This window comes from Elaeis guineensis, chromosome 9 (assembly GCF_000442705.2).
Source record: "Elaeis guineensis isolate ETL-2024a chromosome 9, EG11, whole genome shotgun sequence".
Taxonomy (NCBI): Eukaryota; Viridiplantae; Streptophyta; class Magnoliopsida; order Arecales; family Arecaceae; genus Elaeis; species Elaeis guineensis.
The window spans coordinates 1,953,624-1,976,806 of NC_026001.2; the positions used below are offsets into that span (position 1 = coordinate 1,953,624).

The following is a 23,183-nucleotide window of genomic DNA, read 5'->3' on the forward strand; positions in this document are numbered from 1 at the left end:
AGCAAGAAATTCAAATGGGGATACCCGGCTCCAGTAGGCCTTTTTAGATCGCATTTGGTTTGGGAATAGAGAAAAGATAAGGCTGGAATAGACCTGATATTGGCAAAGATGTTTGGAAGACAAATCTTAGGTAGAAGTAGTTATTTCTAGAACAATAATTCCCAAAGGTTCTTGAATAACTTTATTACTGGAATAGGATTTTCTGTCATCCTTATTCTAGTTTCATCTAGATAAAAATAACTTCAAGCCCCGATACTTAATCCAAATTAAAAAAAAAATCAGTCAAATAAGAAAACAGTAACTACTCCTAAGACACTATTTTTTCTCATCTCCAAACCACAATAGGAGTTTTATTTTTATTTTTGATGAAAGGGGAGGCAGAAGACCACCCAAATTTTATCAAGGAAAAAAGGAATTGCAAGATCTGAACAGAGAATGTAAAGTTTAGCTGCAACGAGGCTATTGAGATGTAAACAAGGGAAAAAGAAGCTAACCAGCAGGAATAAAGCTAAGAACAAAACCAAAATATGAATCGGGCAACTTATTAATGGATTAGTCAATCATTGAATATTGGATCGGTTAGTCACCTAATATTAAACAAGTCTGAATGTTTGATCTATCCTTATTTTGATGTTGGACAGTCTCCGGCTATTAATTGGGCATTCTTCAAACTTCGTTCTCACAGCAAAATAATTCTCCGGCTCGCCTTGAAATTGGGTTGGGCTAGCCGGTATTGCTGCATATAGATATGACCACACCAGAAATTTTTAGTTAAAACTATTCTACCATAAATGTTGCCATATCATTTGGTGGTTTAAAATTGTAAAATTTATTGAAAAAAAATGAATGAAAATAAAATATAGTTAATTATGATTAATTTTTTTGATTTAATTTGTAATAATTTTTTATATTTTTATTGAATGATATGATGATATTTTCCTGGATTGGCGTAGAACCCACATGCTAGAACAGTTCTAACCTGTAATTTATCTGCTTTCAGTTGATCCTCCGGTCGATGTAAAGAAGCGGTTTTTTTCTCTCCCTGCCTACACTCTTCCTCTTTGCGGCCCTTCGATCTAATCATTCGCAGTCGTCCGCTTCTCGGCGCTTTCAACGGAGGAAGACGGGGGAGCTAAAGACGCGTCTATAAGGTGGCCGGCTCGGCACTGATCGGCGGAGAAAACCGGCTTCGGAACCACCGGTACTTCTCGCCTCCATGAGCCCGCTCTGCACTCGCTTCCCTCTTTCTTTTCTAATCATTAACCGGTTTTAGACTATGTTTCGTTCTCATCCACTCTTTGTTTCTTAGTTTCCCAAGTCATATCAGTCTGCTGTTTACGACGTAGATTTCCTGCTTGCATTAATGCGTGAAAGATTCTCATGGCTTTGGCTGCCATCACAATGTAGTGGATTTGAATTTCGGTGCTTCATTTTGCTTCTACGTACCGCTTACTTTTTGAATTAATGCGTGAAGTCCAGCAAAGTTCAGTAGAAGATGAGCCCGAAATCAGTACCTTTCGGAGCCCATTGACTTATCCACTCTATCTACTGTCAGGATCTTAGCTAAACAATGAGTTGTCATATAGAGGGCATACGGTTTGTTTGCATGATATGGCTACTAAGCTACTTGATTGAATCAATAACTATATATCAGCTTATTCGATGCTACTTCATGTTTTTTTTTGTAATTATTTTTATTTTTTTAATGAAAGCATTCAGGTTTCAAAGGATCATCTGCATTGAATTTCTGGAAACTTGCTCAGTTGCTGAAGAGGGAGAAATACCACTCAGGCAATCATGGATGGTATGTGTTGTTTTTTTACTTTCTCCTGGTATTTTTCCCCTTCTTATGCACAACAGTGTGGTGATTCACAATTGTCCTTTGGATGGCTTTTAAACCAACTCATTGAATTTATATTTATATAAATGGGTCCGTCAAGATTTGTCATTAGTAGAAGGCTAGTGGTTAAGATCAGTAAGTATATCAACCAAATCCTAGGTATATTTCATGGCATTTATATGTGTTCTTCTCCATTTGCAAGTTCTGTGATAGCTTGGTCTTTAATGTATGAATAAAGGTTTTCGTACTGTTTTAATGCAATTTAAATTTTTCTTGTGTGTCGTGTTTTAGTTGATTCACAGCCAACCATGGAGGAAACTATCCTAGTTGGCGATGACCTTATGCTGGGACCACCTTCACCTCTGATACCCCCAGAGATTGCATCTCATGTTCTTGAAGGTGTTGATTTATGTGATGGAATACTGAGGAATCTCTTCTTGTGTAAGTGGATGATACAAATCATTATAGTGGCACAGATTGTTGAGGCCATCGCCCTCTCAAAAGAATATATGATGCTAGTCTTTCATTTTACACAGAATGAGAAAATTGATTTTTTATAATGCTCTAGGCCTGCAAATCAATGATATTGAGCCATTTTGCCAAGATGAGATCGTTTTGTATAGACAATGTGCTGAGAAAAGGGTTAGCTATATTCACTTATCATCCTTGTGATATATGCATTTTTACGTCGCCTACTTATTTTGCTTGTTACATTGACATTTTCTGTGGATCTATGGATTTCATTTACAGGATCAGGAGCTAAGGCAACGACTTCTGGATAGTGAGCATAAGTTGGGAATGTGTATGCCTTTGGAGCAAGCAAAAGAAAGAGCTGCACAACTTCAATCCGAAGTTACATTACTAGAGAGGTGCAACCTTTAGGTTCATTCTGTTTGTAGGAAATCTGGGGTATTTAATCAATAAAAGGGAAAAAGAGAAGGTGTGGTTGAGAATCTTGTTAGTTGCTCATATTCTAAAAATTTGTAATATCTGGATCCTTTTAAGTAGAGCATTCATATTCGCCAGTGCTGCATTAATAACTGTAAAATCTGTTTAAGTACTAAGGGAAAAGGATCATGGAGGGGCTTGTTAGTTTCAAATTTGGAATTGTTTCCTATTGTAAGAGTTCCATCTTGCTTTAGGGAACATAGGTAATGAAGCACGTTTTCTTATATCCTGTCACAACATCACTGGGTGTAGGGTTTAGCTGAATATGGAGAAAAAAGGACTCACATGTTTGCTTTATTTTGTCATATCTATTTTTTCTTTTCTCTTAATAACTTGAATTTCATCAAAGCTCAGCATTGCAACAATCCCTCATATGTAAAGGATTGTCTACATTTTAGACAAAATTCTGTTCCATATTCTATGCACTTAAATGTTAATTTGCTGACAAACTAGCTGAGTAACAATTAAAAACATCTGCAAGACAAAAAACAAGAAAACATTATAGTGCATTGCATTATCATTGATTTGAGTACCAGTTCATTCCTTTTTGTGTTCACTGTGTATGAATTTTTGCATATGCTTAATCTTTCAGGCGCATGATTCTTGCAAGTGGAATTGAAGGCACGGATGGATTTCGCCAGAGATGGAGCTTACATGGACGCCTTGAGGATACTAAGTATTATTTCATCAATTTTTTTTTAATTTAGAAATGAAACAAAGACAAGGTTTGAACTAAAATCAAATGGTTCTTGTGGGTTAAAATCAAATTATTCCTCAGTCCAAAAATTTTAGTATTCTTCGTGTCTTGTGGTTACAAGCTCTGGTGTTCATGTCTGCTTTAAGCTGCATAGCAGCATATATGCCTCGGGCATTGCAAGTAGATGTGATCCTAGACATAATTCCCTGAATTTCAATTATGTGCTAATTGCATATTGCTACATGTTCATAATTAAAGTGAAGCCTTGTTGATCTTTTCTCTGATGCTGCTCTGTCTTTTGCCCTGTGCAGAAAAAGACTAGAAGCCTTGAACCAGGGAATGATGAAGAGGAAAATTGAAGAGCCGTCAGAAGCATCTAAGGTAGAACCAATTAAAAAGAAATGGTTTTTTGGGTAACTTTTTTTTTTTTTTTTTTTAAAAAAAAGAACTTTCCTGTAGTGAAGCATGGTGTTATTCTCTCTTTACTGTTCACAAAACACAGAATTAGCCCTTCCGCAGCTAAAGAGAGAATATTATGTGTGAGACTGTGACCATTTTCTTGTTATATTTCCTCTCAGACGAGGCTGGTCCTGGCTAGTTTCAGACATCCACTTGCTGAATTATGCTGATTAAGATGCACCGACAAAGAAGAGGTAGCCATGAGAACATAGCAGTTAAAAATCTTTAATAATAAACTGAAGGACCATGACATCAAGTGTGATAATCCTTCTCACACATCTGGCAAGACATTAAACAAAAAGCATGAAGAGGGGAAACATAAGTGCAGACACTCAGCTCTTGTATTAAGCAAATCTTAGATTTAGTTATCAGTGATGTCAACTCCCTTATTTGTCGGGTTTTCTCAACTTTTTTTCAAAAAGAATGTCAACTCTCTTCAGTTTGTCAAATATAGGAATTTGTAAGATCCATGACCTGCACCCATCACCATCAAACTATATTAGCCATCCACTGAAAATAAAAATAAATTTGAGGTGGACTTTGCTCTTTACAACAGGAGAGGTATCTACTGCTCTCATGTCCAGAATAAATAACCTTGTATTGCAATGGAAGTTTCATACTATCGATCATGATCTATACTACTAACAATGCCTAAAAGTCAAAAATCATATATTTTAATGATCTCTAACCTATCCATCAACTAGACAAAAGTGAGTGGTGCACCAAATAGACACAAAAATGAGTAATTAAAATGTTACGAGAACATGTTTGCTATGTTCTAAATGTTAATATCTATTTTATATATATATATATATATATATATATATATATATATATATATATATATATATGTGGTATAGTATATGTAGATTATGATCAATAATGTGGATTCTGAATTTAAATATTTTATCATGTATTTTAGCATACTAACATAATAGAAACTATCCATTTTTTGTTCACTTAACATATTAGTTAATGAACACTAAAACATATAATTTTTTATTTCTAGGTATTTTTAGTGGTATTAATTATGATCAATGATGTGAATTCTAAATTTGAACAACTGATTATTAATTTTGGACTTGAAAGGTGTAGATACTTTCTTCTCTTGAGAGGAGTGTAGGCCATCCTAATTTATAAGTAAATCTCCTGTAGGAGTCCGGGCGGAATCCCCTGCAATCAAAATCAGATGCGAAGTCCAACTCCCGTAGGAGTCCGGACAAGGCTTACCGGCAGCTGATGTTGAGGACGGAGCCCGGCTCCCGTAGGAGTCCGGGCGGAGTCTACTTGCGGTTGAAGTTGTTGGCGGAGTCCGGCTCCCGTAGGAGTCCGGACGAAGTCTGCTTGCGGTTGAAGTTGTTGGCAGAGTCCGGCTCCCGTAGGAGTCCGGACGAAGTTTGTCTGCAGCCGTAGGAGCTGAGGATGAAGCCCGGCTCCCGTAGGAGTCCGGGCGGAGTCTTCCTGCAATTAAAGTTAAAGGCGAAGTCCGGCTCCCGTAGGAGTCCGGACAAGGCTTACAGGCAGCTGATGTTAAGGACGGAACCCAGCTCCCGTGGGAGTCCGGGCGGAGTCTCCTTGCGGTTGAAGTTGTTGGCGGAGTCCGGCTCCCGTAGGAGTCCGGACGAAGTCCGCTTGCGGTTGAAGTTGTTGGCAGAGTCCGGCTCCTGTAGGAGTCCGGACGAAGTTTGTCTGCAGCCGTTGGAGCTGAGGATGAAGCCCGGCTCCCGTAGGAGTCCGGGCGGAGTCTTCCTGCAATTAAAGTTAAAGGCGAAGTCCGGCTCCCGTAGGAGTCCGGACAAGGCTTACCGGCAGCTGATGTTAAGGACGGAGCCCGGCTCCCGTGGGAGTCCGGGCGTAGTCTCCTTGCGGTTGAAGTTGTTGGCGGAGTCCGGCTCTCGTAGGAGTCCGGACGAAGTCTGCTTGCGGTTGAAGTTGTTGGCGGAGTCCGGCTCCCGTAGGAGTCCGGACGAAGTTTGTCTGCAGCCGTAGGAGCTGAGGATGAAGCCCGGCTCCCGTAGGAGTCCGGGCGGAGTCTTCCTGCAATTAAAGTTAAAGGCAAAGTTCGGCTCCCGTAGGAGTCCGGACAAGGCTTACCGGCAGCTGATGTTAAGGACGAAGCCCGACTCCCGTGGGAGTCCGGGCGGAGTCTCCTTGCGGTTGAAGTTGTTGGCGGAGCCCGGCTCCCGTAGGAGTTCGGACGAAGTCCGCTTGCGGTTGAAGTTGTTGGCGGAGTCCGGCTCCCGTAGGAGTCCGGATGAAGTTTGTCTGCAGCCGTTGGAGCTGAGGATGAAGCCCGGCTCCCGTAGGAGTCCGGGCGGAGTCTTCCTGCAATTAAAGTTAAAGGCGAAGTCCGGCTCCCGTAGGAGTCCGGACAAGGCTTACCGGCAGCTGATATTAAGGACGGAGCCCGGCTCCCGTGGGAGTCTGGGCGGAGTCTCCTTGCGGTTAAAGTTGTTGGCGGAGTCCAGCTCCCGTAGGAGTCCGGACGAAGTCTGCTTGTGGTTGAAGTTGTTGGCGGAGTCCGGCTCCCGTAGGAGTCCGGACGAAGTTTGTCTGCAGCCGTAGGAGCTGAGGATGAAGCCCGACTCCCGTAGGAGTCCGGGCGGAGTCTTCCTGCAATTAAAGTTAAAAGCGAAGTCCGGCTCCCGTAGGAGTCCGGACAAGGCTTACCGGCAGCTGATGTTAAGGACGGAGCCCGGCTCCCATGGGAGTCCGGGCGGAGTCTCCTTGTGGTTGAAGTTGTTGGCGGAGTCCGGCTCCCGTAGGAGTCCGGACGAAGTTTGTCTGCAGCCGTAGGAGCTGAGGATGAAGCCCGGCTCCCGTAGGAGTCCGGACAAGGCTTACCGGCAGCTGATGTTAAGGACGGAGCCCGGCTCCCGTGGGAGTCCGGGCGGAGTCTACTTGCGGTTGAAGTTGTTGGCGGAGTCCGGCTCCCGTAGGAGTCCGGATGAAGTTTGTCTGTGGTTGAAGTTGTTGGCGGAGTCCGGCTCCCGTAGGAGTCCGGATGAAGTTCTTGGAGCCGATTCTGCCGAGGACTTCGGCTGGGGGTATTTTATACCCAACACCAGTCCCCCTACTTTCGTGTTTGAATTTCGAACGAAGGAAGTACAGAGAAAGATGGGCACAGCCGAAGCCGTCCCTTCGAATCTTGTGCACTGCCGCCCCCAGATATTTTGGGCATTAATTGCGCACGTGCCGGAGTCTTTTCGAATTGAGGCGATATGAAGGGACTCTTCGAAATTTCCACAGGTACACTGGCCCAGGTACGGTGCAATTATAGTCCTGCCAACCGTCAGCCGCTTTTAGCCGCCTGTCAAGGGGAGTGGGATACGTGCCGGGCGCGGACTGGCTTGGGGGGATTCGCGATCATCATGGCGTCGGATTTCAGGGTCTATTTAAACCCGTCCTCCCACCTTTAGGTGCCCTATTCCGTTCCAGAGTTCTTATCAGCGTCCGCCTTCTCTTCGGGAGCCCTGTTTCAGTGGGCGTCTTCTCGAGCCGTAGGTGTCTTCTGTTTTCGTCCCTCTGGTCCCTCAGAGCGATATAGGTTAGTTCCAGCACCACCAACCTTCTTCCCACCGCCTAGGGACTTCTTCTCTGTCATTATCTTTTGCATCCCTCCGAGTTAGTTTCCTGTGGCCTCTCGTCCCCCCTTCTGTCCGTCTTCTTAGGGACCTTTAGAGCCCCCCTTCGAAACTACTCGAAATGTCTTCTGGCTCTTCTACTCCCTGCAGTTCCGGGAGCTCTTCCGCCTCAAACCCCCAGGTCCCCGGCTCTGCAGACGAACCTGCGTCTGGGGCTGGGCTCCGCCCGATTTTTGCGTCGGGCGCCATTTCATGTTCCCTGACCTCGGAGGAACTCCTTCTGATAAGGGTTCAGTACGGAGTTCCTCTGGAATACGACCTGCAGCTGCCTGGCCCTTCTGACCGGGCCAGCACTCCTCCTTCCGGTCGTTTTTGTCTGTACCAGGAAGCGTTCCGTGCCGGACTCCGGCTTCCGCTTCCTTCCTTTGTTGTTGCCCTCTTCCGCTTCTTAGACATCTCCTTGGCTTCCGTGGCCCCGAATTCTTTTAGGTTCTTGATAGAATTTCTCTCCCTCTGCCACGTAGTCGAAGTCCAACCGTCCCTCTCCTTGCTTAGGCACTTCTATACCTTCAAGCGCCATCCTTCGGCGAAGGACTGGTGATACTTCTCCCCCCAGTTCGGCAAGAAGGGGTTGCTGAAAGGCGCTCCTTCTTCGATCCACAATTGGAAGGAGAAATACCTCTTCGTCCACTGCCCGACCCTGAGACTGGGCCTGCCCCCTTGGGGCTTTCTGAGGGATTCTGTCCGTCGGGCCCCCAGCCTGGGAGAGGATGACCTCCAGGCTGCCTGGAAGCTTCTAGCTTATTCCGCTCCTTCCCTTCCCAATCTTCTGAGGGAGCAGTTTCTTTTCAACATCGGCCTGAGTCCCCAGGATCCAGCGAGTATTCATCTTTTACCTTATCTTCTCTTTTTCTCCTCTGTTTCTTTCTTTCTTTCCCTTTCTTCTTTTCTTCTCTCTCTCTTTTTTTTTTTTTTTTCCGACCTTTGACTCTTGATTGATTAGTTTGCTTCTTTTTCTTCTTTCCCTTTCTCTTTCTCTTTCTTTTTTTTTTTTTTTTTAGGAATGGACGCCGAAGCAGCGCGAATGCTTGCCAGGGGCCTTAGGGCCCACAAGAGAAAAGGTGCCGCGACCTCCGGATCGGCGAAGAGGGTCAGGGCGGAGGAGTCGAGCTTAGCTGCACCCGTCCAGGTGGCCCCAGCCATCGATATTCCCTCGGACGCCGAGCCAACGGCTCTCCGGGCCTCCTCGAGGAGTCCGCCGACTGGGGCCCCCATTCCGGGGGTTCGCTCCACGGAGGCGCCCGCCGCGGGGAAAAGAAGGAAATCGGTGGTCCGCAGGGCGAGTAGCCGCCGAACTGCTGTGGACGAGTCCCTTTGCTCCGAAGAGGGGTCGGAGAATCCCTTCAACGATAGGGACTTGATCAGGCGGTTGATTGACGGTTGCATTCTGCCTGACGTCGTGGAGAGGATCGACCGCGCCGATCCTGAGCAGCGGGCTTGGGACTCTTTGGGGTCCTTCCTTGAGGTAAGCGGATCTTCATTTACACGGCTACTCGGTCTTTGTTCTAATTCTCTAGCCGCCCTTGCAGATCGGGCACCAGCTCCTCGCCTATATCGAGGTGGTGAGCGCACGAGGAGGGACATCCTCCAGGTGGAAGAACGCTGTCATGCGGAGGTTGCTCGCCTCCAAGCAAAGACGGCCGAAGTAGCCGCCCTCCAGGAGGCCCTGGAAAGGGAGAAGCAAGCCCGGGAGGAGGAGAGGCAGATCTTGGAGGAATCGACGAGGAAGGCGGAGGCCGAGGTCGCCAACTTGGTCGAGCAAACTCCAGTCCTGGTCTCGGAGGCCCAAGCCCTTGCGGTAGAGGAATTCAAGGCCTCCGCGGAGATTAGGGACCTGAAGGTCCAATTCGGCCAGGAAGCGTTCATTAAGGGGTTCGAGCTCTGCCAAGAGAAGGTGGTCAGAAAATTCCCAGAGCTCGACCTCAGCTTCCTAGGCGAGGAGTCTGAAGACGAGGCCGGTCCCTCGTCAGCCGCCACTGCTGTCGCAACCCTCGCGCCGGGGACGTCGAGTTCTCCACCCCCCACCCCTGAAGTCTGAGACCTCGATCTTGTACCTTTATTTCGTCGCAATTTTTTTTTTTCTGTTTGTCTTCAAAAATCATTCAATCAATAAAGTTGAATTTCTTGTTGCGGACGGCTTCTCCTTCCCCCCTCTTTTTCCCTGCTCTTCTTCCTGCAATGAGTCGTGCTTTGACGCTTTTGCCTTCCGATGGCAGTGTCCTGCAGAAGCACTCCCCCTGCCCCTGGGAGTCCCGCTGAAGTCGACGATCCAGCGGCTGAAGAAGGAAGTCTTTCACCTGACAAAGAAGTTGAAGAAGACGGAAGGCGAGCTCCGCAAATCGAGAGAAGGTCACTCTGAAGCCACCACTGAGGCCACCCACTTTCGGAGTCTCCATATGAAGGGGATCATGGAGTATAGCCGGAGGAAGGCGGACTTCGCGAAGGAACTCGAGGAATGCAAGAAGTGCGCCAGCGATCGAATTTGGGCCCAGGCCGTCAGGATCAGCGCCCTCAAGGTAGAATTGTCAGCTGCGAAGGGAAAGATCGGCCAGTTGGAAGGAAATTCATCCCGGCTCTTGGCCCGGGTCGACGGTGATCAAGGGTGGTCGAAGAAGGTCTCCGACCTTCAGCAGCAGCTTCAGGACGCCGAGGTGAGCCATGACGTGCATCGGGCTAGCTGGCGCAGGCAAGTGGAAGAATATAAAGGGAGGTTCAGGACGGCGGCCGACGAAGTCGTCCGTCTCCAGCGGCAGCTGGCTAACAGGGCACAGCTTACTTCCGCCCGAGATTCTGAAGAGCTCCAAGCCCTAAGGGGCACCGTTGAGGGGATTTCTGTCTCCCTCGGGAAAAAGATAGCTGAGCTGCAACAACTGAAGATCCAACTGGCACTCGAGCGGCGGGCCGTCGCGGACGCGGAGTCCAAGGTCTTGAGGAAGAGGCATCGAGAGGCGGAAGCCGAGAGCCAGCGACTTCGTCGGGCGCTCCAGGACGCGCTACAGAAAAGGGGAGAGCTAGAAGAAGAGATTGAGAATCTGAGGCAGTCCTGGTTAAGGGACGGAGTAGATAATTCTAGGTCGGAGGGAGCAGGGCCTCCTTAGAGCTCTTTTCGTCTTTCTGTCTTTTCATGTATTTACTTCTTTTTTGTCGTTTTGTCTTTCTTTCCTTGGCCTTCCGGGCTTTGTAGCGTGTATATCGGAAATAGAATGAAAAGGGTATTTTGTGTTACCTCGTCCGCGCGTTGCACTAAATTGCCGTCCGTCGAACTTTTCTTGTCGTTTGACTTGTCTGATGTAGACGTCGTTGGAGGGGTTTTTTCCTTTCATCCGATCTTGTTAGGCGGCCGGGTTTCGCCACCATCAGCCCTTGCTGCAGAAGTCGCGGGGGGAGCCCGATTTCCGTAGGAGTCCGGGTGGGGTCTTCCTTGGCGTCGCGTGCGGAGTCCGACTCCCATAGGAGTCCGGGTGGAGTCTTCCTTGGAGTTGTGAACGGGGCCCGGCTCCCGTAGGAGTCCGGGTGGAGTCTTCCTTGGCGTCGTGAACGGGGCCCGGCTCCCGTAGGAGTCCGGGTGGAGTCTTCCTTGGCGTCGCGTGCGGAGTCCGGCTCCCGTAGGAGTCCGGGTGGAGTCTTCCTTGGCGTCGCGTGCGGAGCCCAGCTCCCGTGGGAGTTCGGGCCTTCCACTTTGCTCGAGCCGGGGCGAGGTTCTCCTTCCGTTTCCGGCTCGACTGTGGGGGCACGTTAGGGCGCTGTAAGGCCTCTCCCCCCATCCGGTCTAAAAGAACCGGGCCTTCCACTTTGCTCGAGCCGGGGCGAGGTTCTCCTCCCGTTTCCGGCTCGGCTGTTGGGGCGCGTTAGGGCGCTGTAAGGCCTCTCCCCCCGTCTGGTCTAAAAGAATCGGGCCTTCGACTTTGCTCATGTCAGGACGAGGTTCTCCTCCTGTTCCTGACATGGCTGTGGGGGCACATTAGGGCGCTGTAAGGCCTCTCCCCCCATCCGGTCTAAAAGAACTGGGCCTTTGACTTTGCTCATGTCAGGACGAGGTTCTCCTCCTGTTCCTAACATGACTGTGGGGGCACGTTAGGGCGTTGTAAGGCCTCTCCCCCCATTCGGTCTAAAAGAACCGGGCCTTTGACTTTGCTCATGTCAGGACGAGGTTCTCCTCCTGTTCCTGACATGGCTGTGGGGGCACATTAGGGCGTTGTAAGGCCTCTCCCCCCATCCGATCTAAAAGAACCGGGCCTTTGACTTTGCTCATGTCAGGACGAGGTTCTCCTCCTGTTCCTGACATGGCTGTGGGGGCACATCAGGGCGTTGTAAGGCCTCTCCCTCCATCCGATTTTGAGATAATCGGACTTTCATTTTAGGTATGCTTGGGCGGGGTTCTCCCCCGTTCCTAACATAACTTTGTTTTTGGAGGGGTCATATCCAGTCATAATAAATCCACGCCAGATGGGAAGAGTACGTTAAGTAGAAAGAAATTTAGATTTAAGGTGAAATCGTAAGTGATACATTTACAGGTTTTTCAAGCTCCACGGTCGCGGGTGGCCCGCTCCTCCTTGAGGCCCTCCGGTGATGGAGTCGATGGTCCCGATGGGAGGCCGGTCCCCGGGTTGCTCCTCCCTTCTTGGCGGTTCAGGCTGCGGAAGGGCCCTTGGCCGGTCTCCTCTACCCTCAGGCCTGCGGTGGATGAACCTGTCGAGTCGACCTCGCTGAATGAGCTCCTCGATCTCGTCCTGGAGCTGGATGCATTCCTCTGTGTCGTGGCCATGGTCGCGGTGGTAGAGGCAGAATTTGTTGGGGTTGCGCTTCCCGGGGTGTGTGCGCATCCTCTCCGGCCTAGGGAGCTGCTCCCTGACCTCCATCAATACCTGGACCTTCGAGGCGTTGAGGGGGGCGTAGTTGCGGAATCTCCCTGGTGGGGAACCCCGTCGAACCCCGCGATCCGGGCTTCTCTGCCTGCGCACCCGGGGTGGAGTATGGGCGCGCTTATGCCCAGGAGGGGATCGAGAATGCAGCCGGGCTTCCTTTGGCCTTTTTTCAATTGCGGGCTTACTCGAGTCTCCCGCTTGTCGCTCCCTCGCCGTCTCTTCATCCTTCATTTTGAAGGCCTCTTCCGCTCGGGCGTATCCTTCGGTCCGGGCCAGCAAATCGGCAAAATTTCTGGGATATTTCTTCTCCAGGGAGAACAAAAGATCATTCTTCTGAAGGCCACCCTTCAGGGCGGCCATTGCGACTGATTGGTCCAAGTTCCGGACCTCCAGCGCCGCGATGTTGAAGCGGTTGATGTAGGCCCGAATGGACTCCCCTTCCCTTTGCCTGATGTTGATGAGGGACTCTGAACCCTTCCGGGGGCGCCGGCTGCTGACAAAATGGGCCACAAATTGGTGGCTCATTTGATCGAAGGAAAAGATGGTACGCGATTTCAAAGCCGAGTACCAGTTCCTCGCCGCTCTCTTCAAGGTAGACGGAAAAGCCCGGCATAAGATGGCATCAGGAGCACCGTGAAGCAGCATCATCGTCCGGAAGGCCTCCAGATGATCAACCGGGTCCGAAGTCCCGTCGTAGCTTTCGAACTGGGGAAGCTTGAAGTTTGGCAGGATCGGTTCCTGCATGATCATTTGGGAGAAGGGAGGGTCAGTACAAATATCCTCACCATAAGCGGGGGGCGCATGGCGGAGTTTTTCAATCCGCCGGTTCATCTCCTGGAGCCTCCGGTCCAGGAAATCCTCTCGACTTCGAGTCTCGAGGGTCCTCTGGCAGAACGGGGGCAGGGATCTTCCAGGGGTGGAGTTGTGGTCCGATTGAGGGCTCTCTACCCTCGAATTTGTTTTCCTAGGAAGGACGGGGCGGCTGGCCTAGGTGGCCCGCCCCACCGCCGGGTTCTGGCATTCCGGAGATGCCCTTTCCGGGTGCGCCGACGCCTGCGGCTGCTGCTGCTGCATTGCTTGCACAGCTTCGGCGAGGCCTCTGACCTGCTGTGCCAGCAAGTCAAACTGCTCCGCGCCGACCGCCGCCGCCGGAGGAGGAGGAGGAGGAGGTTGAGAAACAGGAGGGGAGGCCGGAGCCTGAGATCTGGCCGCGGAGGTCGTGGACCGTCGCGTGGATGCCTTGTGTGGAGGTATCGAGTATGGATCCCGCGGGGGGGGGGGAAACAAGGAGTGGGTGTCGGAGGAGACGATCGGGGGCGGCTCTGTTGAATGCTCCTTTAAGAATAAGGGTACTGTGAAGGTTCAAACCCCTTCCTCTAGCGCCAATCCTGTTGGTGCAAAAATCTGCTTGCGCCGGAGAAGCTGGAGTCAAGGAAGTCGCGGTCACCGTCGGGACCTGCAAGGGAAGTCTAAACCGGAGGTGGGATTGCTCCGGCAAGACCCTCCGACACTCAAGTCAGTTCTCTGCCTCAACAAGAATGGAGTGTTCGAACGGAGAATTTAGCAGAGTTTTAGGTAAAAACTAGAGCTTAGAGAATAACGTATCTGGGGTTCCCCTTTTTATAGGCGGAGGGTGCCACAGACTGATAGCGACGTTCGTAACCGTCTGGTAGTGGACTGCCCAGGGTCAGGCGGAGTTTGTTGCGCAGAGTAGTGGAGTGGACCCGTGGCTATCACCGGGGCATGCCACGTGGAGTCTGCCGCAGGGAGTGGAGCGGCGTCCGTTGTCGTGACTTGCCAGCGGATGGGAGAATCGCGCGGTATCCGTCGCAGGAAGTGGAGCAGGATCGTGGCCGTTATTGTGGCCTGCCAGGGAGTAGTGGAGCTGCGCGGAATCCATCATAGGAAGTGGAGCAGAGCTGCGATCGTTACTGCGGCCTGTCAGGGAGTGATGGAGCTGCGCGAAATCCACCGCAGGAAGTGGAGCAGGATCGTGGCCGTTATTGTGGCCTGCCAGGGGGCGCAGATCCATCGGCTGAAGCTCGGCAGCGGTCGGAGTCCGGCCCCGTAGGGGTCCGGGCAGAGTCCTCCCTGCGGTTGGGGTCGTGGGTGGAGCCCGGCTCCCATGGGAGTCTGGGCGGAGTCCTCTCGGAGCTGAAGTCGCGGGCGGAGCCCGGCTCCCGTAGGAGTCCGGGCGGAATCTCCTGCAATCAAAATCAGATGCAAAGTCCAGCTCCCGTAGGAGTCCGGACAAGGCTTACCGGCAGCTGATGTTGAGGACGGAGCCCGGCTCCCGTAGGAGTCCGGGCGGAGTCTACTTGCGGTTGAAGTTGTTGGCGGAGTTCGGCTCCCGTAGGAGTCCGGACGAAGTCTGCTTGTGGTTGAAGTTGTTGGCGGAGTCCGGCTCCCGTAGGAGTCCGGACGAAGTTTGTCTGCAGCCGTTTGAGCTGAGGATGAAGCCCGGCTCCCGTAGGAGTCCGAGTGGAGTCTTCCTGCAATTAAAGTTAAAGGCGAAGTCCGGCTTCCGTAGGAGTCCGGACAAGGCTTACCGGCAGCTGATGTTAAGGACGGAACCCGGCTCCCATGGGAGTCCGGGCGGAGTCTCCTTGCGGTTGAAGTTGTTGGCGGAGTCCGGCTCCCGTAGGAGTCCGGACGAAGTCTGCTTGCGGTTGAAGTTGTTGGCGGAGTCCGGCTCCCGTAGGAATCCGGACGAAGTTTGTCTGCAGCCGTAGGAGCTGAGGATGAAGCCCGGCTCCCGTAGGAGTCCGGACGGAGTCTTCCTGCAATTAAAGTTAAAGGCGAAGTCCGGCTCCCGTAGGAGTCCGGACAAGGCTTACCGGCAGCTGATGTTAAGGACGGAGCCCAGCTCCCGTGGGAGTCCGGGCGGAGTCTCCTTGCGGTTGAAGTTGTTGGCGGAGTCCGGCTCCCGTAGGAGTCCGGACGAAGTTTGTCTGCAGCCGTTGGAGCTGAGGATGAAGCCCGGCTCCCGTAGGAGTCCGGGCGGAGTCTTCCTGCAATTAAAGTTAAAGGCGAAGTCCGACTCCCGTAGGAGTCCGGACAAGGCTTACCGGCAGCTGATGTTAAGGACGGAGCCCGGCTCCCGTGGGAGTCCGGGCGGAGTCTCCTTGCGGTTGAAGTTGTTGGCGGAGTCCGGCTCCCATAGGAGTCCGGACGAAGTCTGCTTGCGGTTGAAGTTGTTGGCGGAGTCCGGCTCCCGTAGGAGTCCAGACGAAGTTTGTCTGCAGCCGTAGGAGCTGAGGATGAAGCCCGGCTCCCGTAGGAGTCCGGGCGGAGTCTTCCTGCAATTAAAGTTAAAGGCGAAGTCCGGCTCCCGTAGGAGTCTGGACGAGGCTTACCGGCAGCTGATGTTAAGGACGGAGCCCGGCTCCCGTGGGAGTCCGGGCGGAGTCCGGCTCCCGTAGGAGTCCGGACGAAGTTTGTCTGCAGCCGTAGGAGCTGAGGATGAAGCCCGGCTCCCGTAGGAGTCCGGGCGGAGTCTTCCTGCAATTAAAGTTAAAGGCGAAGTCCGGCTCCCGTAGGAGTCCGGACAAGGCTTACCGGCAGCTGATGTTAAGGACGGAGCCCGGCTCCCGTGGGAGTCCGGGCGGAGTCTACTTGCGGTTGAAGTTGTTGGCGGAGTCTGGCTCCCGTAGGAGTCCGGATGAAGTTTGTCTGCGGTTGAAATTGTTGGCGGAGTCCGGCTCCCGTAGGAGTCCGGACGAAGTTCCTGGAGCCGATTCTGTCGAGGACTTCGACTGGGGGTATTTTATACCCAACACCTATTATATATATATATATATATGTGTGTGTGTGTGGTATAGTATATGTAGATTATGATCAATAATGTGGATTCTGAATTTAAATATTTTATCATGTATTTTAGCATACTAACATAATAGAAACTATCCATTTTTTGTTCACTTAACATATAAGTTAATGAACACTAAAACATATAATTTTTTATTTCTAGGTATTTTTAGTGGTATTAATTATGATCAATGATGTGAATTCTAAATTTGAACAACTGATTATTAATTTTGGACTTGAAAGGTGTAGATACTTTCCTCTCTTGAGAGGAGTGTAGGCCATCCTAATTTATAAGTAAATCTTCATGTAAAAGCCTATGGATTTTAAAGAGGATGCAAGGAGATTCAGATGCTCCCTATAACTTATACAAATAATGCCAAATGTAAATGTCCATGTAGTTGACGAACTATCAATGAATTCAAAGCACTCCTAGTACGTAGATTGACATATATATTTGATGTGAGTCTAGGTTGAAATAGGAGGCTTTTTCTTTGGCTCCCATCACATGTGGAGATGTTTTCTATCTCCACATTTTTGTTTATAGAGCATGTTAATTATGTTGGCTATCTGTTGCCATTATGATGAAATCACTTTCCATAATGATTATAAGCATAGGGGCATTGGTGTGATCAAGGCAAGGTCATGTGCAACTTAATTTATTTTTTATTTGAGTCGGCTCGAGGTGATAAACTCGAGTACAAGCCCACACATGTGATGGATGGGTTTGCTCAAATTCCTCAAGGGGGCTTTATTCATATTCTAGACTAATTTTGCTGAAACTTGTCCAGACTAAAGCACACTTGACCCATTCAAGACCTTATATTTTATCAACATCTGATGAGAGCTTACTTGAGACCTTACACACTTCATGCTTTGCGTTGTTGAGCTTCTCATTGAATAGGTGACTAGATTTCCTTTCTGGCTAAGGAGGACTATTCTGATTTCAACATAAGAGGGATCGCAATAAATCTTAAATACCTTTTGGAAGTCTGGTTGTCATAGGAGTAGTGCTTTAATCATCTGATGCCTGATCTTTTCAAATGCTTTGTCGGTGGCTTTGGTCTAGTCGAAATTGTCCTTCTTCATACACTCAGTCATGGTAGCGCTAGAGTTTTTGATAAATTGGTGATAGAGGGTGGTTCATCCATGGAATTTTCCTTCAGCTAAGATGAGGAATCCTAGGAAGATGACTTCAAGTTGCATTCGGTTACACTTCACAAATAGCTTCTCCTACCTCGAGCATCTCATCACTTGCCAGAGATGGTCCAGCTACTCCTCTAGCATCTTGCTCTAAATAAGGATCGAAGTAGACAACAATAAACTTGCCTATAGGATAGCTTCAATACTTTGGTCCATGACCCATATAAATATGCTTGGTGCATTGGTCAGGCCAAAGTTATTACCAGCTGCTCCTTAACCCTTCTTTTGTTTTTGAAGCTCATCTTCCGTTCATCACCCAACGTTTTTCTTATTTGGTGATAGCCACTCCTTGGATCAATTTCAAAATATATGGCCGAGCTGGTTAATATGTTGAGCATGTATTGAAGCCTTTGTATAAGAAACCGATATTTGATCTATTTGCATATCATGAAGCGTTTGTATAAGAAATAGAAACTTGAACCATTTTTATGCATAACCTCCAAGATTGGTCCCTCTTAAGGTAATGAGCATGAGCCCTCCAAGCGGGCTAAAACCCTTGTCAAGCCATCCTTCAACCTACCGCTTTAGCTTATCATGCTCGGAGGAGCTCATGTAGTAGTGAGGCAGGGAAGTCGATTGCATGTTTTATGTCCCTTTTGGTCGAAGTCCTTCGAGTATGACCTCAAAGACCACATAGGTAGCTTTGCCAAGGAAAATCTTCTGGTCTACATCCTTAGAAAATTCCATGGAATCAGTCTCAAAAGAATTTCATGTTCTTTTTCTTTTCTCTCTCCGCCAAAAATTTTCATCATTGCAAGTATTTGAAGATCTAATAGTATTGTTTTACTTTTCTAGTTTGCTTGTTGGTATCTAAGCTATCCCTGTAACTATCCTATGGTAAACAAAGGCGTGGTAACTAAAATAGCCAAACGTGCTATCTATTATGTTATTAAGTTGGACAGGTGGACATTTTAGTTATTCAGAACATGGAAAGAAAAGGGCACTGCTTTTCAAAAATAATTAATGATTTTATTATTATTATTATTATTATTATTATTATTATTTTATTTTATTTTATTTTTTTTGAGACCAGGAGGGGCTAACTCCCACCCTCCACCCATACTTGCCTAACCCCATGGGTTGAAGTTGTTGAAATAAAAGATAAAAGTAGGAGAAAGTTTGGCAAGAAATGTAGTAGAATAAGAATGAGAGAAGGCTTATCAATCGTGGCGTGTCTGAGGCGCAATCTTTAGAGAAATATTCATCTTTATAAGGTGCATTGGTTACTTGGAGGCTTTCTGAGATGCAATGGCCCCCCACGAACTATTCCTGTATTGTATGATACTTGAACCCGCATGGAATTCACTGACAGAGAAATGGAGAAGAGAGAGCTCCAAGTGTTCATGCATTCTTAGACCCCCCGACCACCCCCCCCCCCCCCCCTTTTTTTTTATCTATACCCATTTTAGACTATTCAGTCAAGGAATATGTGACCCATCTGTTCAAAAAAAAAAAAAAAGAAATATATGGCCTATTACGGAGTGATTGAGTAGTTGATTGAGCCAATTAAGCCACAGTCTCTTAGTAGGACTGCGCAAATAATCAAAATCCAAAAAAATCTATCCAATCTTATCTAATAAACATCAGTTTAAGTCGATTGAAAAACATAAATCGGATAGAATTGGATTAAGATTTGTAAAAAATCGATTATTAGGATTAGATTCGGTTTCTATACTTTTAAATCATAAGAAATCGAACCAAACTAATGTAGTATTTTACAATTTTATTTTTATTTTGGGACAGCGCCATTTAGATTTCAATACTTCATTTCAAAAATCATTGCATCATCTATTTGAATTTATGAGAATATTAATGTTGAATTGTTGATGGAAGCACATCAATTTGAGATAATTTTAAAGTGAAAATTTTCAAATGTAGTTGCTTTCAAACGGATAAATCTTTCATTTTTCAATTTTATTTTATATAGATTCAAAAATAAATCTATAATTTATAACTTATAAGTTTTAAATTTTTTTTATATTAAATTGATAAAAAAAAGTAAATAAGTTTAAGTAGACTAACATTAGATTTAAAATCAATATTGAGTCAATAATGAAGTTCAAATCGACACAGCCCATCCGAACCCACTGCAAACCGTTCATTTCGATTTCAAACAGTTTATACATGATAAACGGTCGGTAGTGGATTGAATTTTTTTTAATCCGATTGAATTCGGTCAGATAATTTTTTTTTTCAATTCGATTAACTCCAGTCCGTGCTCAGCCCTAATTTTAGGCATAAAATTGGTAAAGTTGCATGTTAAATATACAGAAAAATCAAGTCAAATGACTTAAATAAATATGACCAAAAAGTCGTACAAATAAAAAGTCAAATAAGGAATATAGGGGTGGAGGACTTTGAAAACATGTTTGGTGTATCGCACTGCGGTCATGGCTTCACATGTCAGCCTCGTCAAGCATGCCACGCCACACGTGCACAAACAGTGAATATCAAAAACTTAAAATTTGTGAAGCACATAAATTTTTTTTTAATAAGATAAATAATTTTTATAATTTTTATGTGAATACATTTGATAGTATTAGAAAATAAAATATCTTTAAGAGATCTAAAGATCCTTTTCATATCACTTCATGATGATGATCTTGAGCGCTTCGTGATAAAAATAGCCACCCAATCAACTGTCGAGTTCATCTCCTGAAAAATTAACTTAATAGACAAGCCCATACAACCGGATAGAGAAGTTGCAATGTCTCGCAAGAGGGGGTGGAAAGCCTCATTCCACGTACATCTCTGAATCCAAGAAATCACTATACTTGAGTCACCCTCAATGCTCAGATGGTCGACACGGAGGGTCCAACAAGCATAAGTGATCCTTGCACATGCTACATGGAGTTTCGTAGTAAGAATTAAGGGCTTGTGGAGATGGGTGCCCCTCGCTGTAGTAAGTTTGGATGTCCAATCTTGGATTATGTAGTCAGCATCCTCAATCCTACCTCTGACGCTGCAATCAAAATTGACTTTGAGATATGATGGAGGAGAGGGCTCCCAACTGATGAACATCCATCGGGACACTACATGCACAAGGTGGGGGCTCTAAGTCTCAGAAGGTCTCAAAGTTAAATCAATCACTTCAGCTACCAAGGACAGAACTCTCTCCAGAATAAATCTCATCGGATACCTCTTCATCTTAAACATCAGGATAGTTTTGGACAGTCAGATCTGGTAGACAATATAAGCTGCTCTGATGCCAACTACTCTTATTGAAGCAGCCTCAGAATATTATCTCAGCATGTCCAAAAAATCCTAGATCGGAGTCTTGACCTATGAGTCAAGGTAATGCATCCTCGCAAGGTGCCATACCTGAGAAGCACTCAGGCATAGAAAGAATGTGTGCTCAATTGTTTTCGCCTTCAAGCCACACACTAGGCAAATAGACTATAGGTCCATCCTCTCCTCTCAAAACGGATTTGGTTGGGAGCTGCCTCTAAGTGATTTTTTGAGGGACTCACCCTCAGATGTACTTCAATCCTCTATATCCATCCAATATCCAATTGCTTAGTGGTCTCCTTCCGATACAGACAGTAGAGATCGATCGTCATCCCCCTCGAAATGCAAGAGGATCTTCAAACTTTGATATCCTATGAACTATGAATAGAAATTGGTAGAGAAAGCATGCTCTGCCAAATAGTTACCAAAAGTTTGGATAACCACCTCCACATCCCAACCTTTATCTCTCTGAGTGAGCAGGTCGCAGGCCCTCATCGCATCCCCAATCTCTGTATTGATAAATATCGGCCACTGACTCAATGATATATCATCGCAAGTAATCTTTAGTAATCAATAAAAAATTTAAAGGTTCCTAATAGAAGTAAATGCTTGATTACCCAGGGGATGCAGTACCAACGGAGCAAGTGCTCCACATTGTTGGATCCTTGTGCACAATTTCCACGATATTAATACTAGCAGGGGAAAAACCAAATTAAAAGTTAAGTGCCATGCGAGATTACTCTACTTTTGCCGATAGGATGAACTGATAGCAAGATTCGTTCTTGAACAAAAATTCATTCTTTTTGTAGTTACAAAAATTTAATTTTTAATTTATTTTATCTATTATATCACCAAAATATAAGAGGATATAAATAACAACATGGTTTTAAATCAAAAGAGAGATTTCAAGATATGATTGATTTATTCGACCTATCAATATCTAAGTTAGATATAATGTGTTGTTGGGGATTTACCTTTTCTATTGGTTTCTGTTGTGATCATGGGTTTAGGGGGTCGGATAGTTGGCTTATGCCTGCGCTGTCATATGGAAACTCATGATTTTATCTTTTAAAAGGTACTTTATAGGAGAGAGAAAGTTTCAATCCATATAAGCTATACTTCCTCTTGACTCACAACCGATGTGGGATTAAAGATGTGGAATATGTGTGGGCAGGAGGTGTTTCCACAGACGGCGCCAATAATGGAGTCATGGGTCAAGGGGTCAGATCGCTCGGATAGTTAGCTTATACCTTCGCGTCCGCATACATGAGGTATTGTCCGTTTTGATTTCTGGTGCTGTCGCACGAGGCATCACGATTTTGTCTTCTAAAAAGTACCTCATGGAGGAGAGAATGTTACAATTCATATAAGCCATATTCCTTCTTAACTCATCATCATTGTGGGACTAAAGACGCTCTCTCTACACCACAACAGTTGCTATTAATTGAAAAAATAATTGAATTTATCTAGGCACGGAGGTGAATCAAAAAGAAGTTTTTATTAATTCTATGCTCTCTCTCTCTCTCTCTCTCTCTCTCTCTCTCTCTCTCGTATTCTTTTTGTTGACGGATTAGAGCAAAATCAATTCAGATCTATCACGGTAATGATATAGAACATCCGCAACTACAAACAGCAATATAATGGAAATTGTCAACAAAATTTGATCTGAAATCCAATATAGCCTCTATTGATATGTAAGAAATGCATGGCGACCATATATCCAATCTAGCTTCTGATATGAAATTTAAAGGAATTAAATAGGAGCTTATCCAAAATAAAAAAAGAATTGAATAGGAAGTGACACTTCATCCGAAGATGAACAATAACATGCCATATTAGAGAAAAATGTAAACTGAATAATATTTCCAAGCTTTCATAGCATTGCTTTTGTGACTGTTTACAGATGCCCGGTAACGATTTATCGAATGAAGTACTAACTACGAAATTTGTCTATACTTGAAAAGTTAAAACGAACGGGACTCCTCTTATGATCCAAGCAACTACCAAAAATATATGTTCTTTTAATGATGACTGAACTTTTTACAGGGATTAGATTAGAAATGGAATTCATCACCTTGGTTACTTGTTTTGTTAGTCCTACTTTGACCGATTAAAGAGGAATAGAAAGTACTGCCATAAAGTACGGTTTCAAAGTATCTCATACAGTGCACCCACCAAGTTTAAGCCTTACGGCTTTTTATTATATTCCCTTTTCCACTTGCTACTTACTGAGCTTAATGTGCCATCTCCTCTACTGTTTCTATCTATATGTTGTCATTCTTTTTGGGTCTCCTCTACTGTTTCTATCTATATGTTGTCATACTTTTTGGGTCGTATCTTATTTTTGGTATACAGGTCCTGTTTCACTTTGGGTTACAGGTTCTGTTTCAGCGTTTGTCTCTTATGTTAGTTAAAGTTCAGGTTAGTATTTTGGTTTTGGTTTGTATATTTGAAAAGAACATCGTATACTTTTGGATAAGCTAATGATATGGTTC

General features: G+C 46.6%; 1 protein-coding gene across 5 annotated transcripts; it reads left to right on the forward strand.

The window, feature by feature from the left end:
• The first annotated feature begins 20 nt into the window (after positions 1-20).
• LOC105033881 (uncharacterized) lies at positions 21-17,591 on the forward strand. 5 transcript variants are annotated; one of them, XM_073243579.1, is made up of 9 exons: positions 21-130; positions 1,001-1,201; positions 1,713-1,804; positions 2,132-2,281; positions 2,409-2,482; positions 2,591-2,709; positions 3,381-3,464; positions 3,797-3,866; positions 4,064-4,633. In XM_073243579.1, the coding sequence occupies exons 3-9, from the start codon at positions 1,798-1,800 to the stop codon at positions 4,112-4,114; spliced, it is 555 nt and encodes a 184-aa protein (XP_073099680.1). In that variant the 5' UTR covers positions 21-130; positions 1,001-1,201; positions 1,713-1,797; the 3' UTR covers positions 4,115-4,633. The 5 variants fall into 5 exon arrangements, with proteins under 5 accessions (XP_073099680.1, XP_073099679.1, XP_073099681.1 ...); XM_073243578.1 differs by lacking the exon at positions 21-130 and adding an exon at positions 580-730; XM_073243580.1 differs by lacking the exon at positions 21-130 and having other exon boundaries at positions 804-1,201; positions 1,720-1,804; positions 4,064-4,634.
• Positions 17,592-23,183: the final 5,592 nt, after the last annotated feature.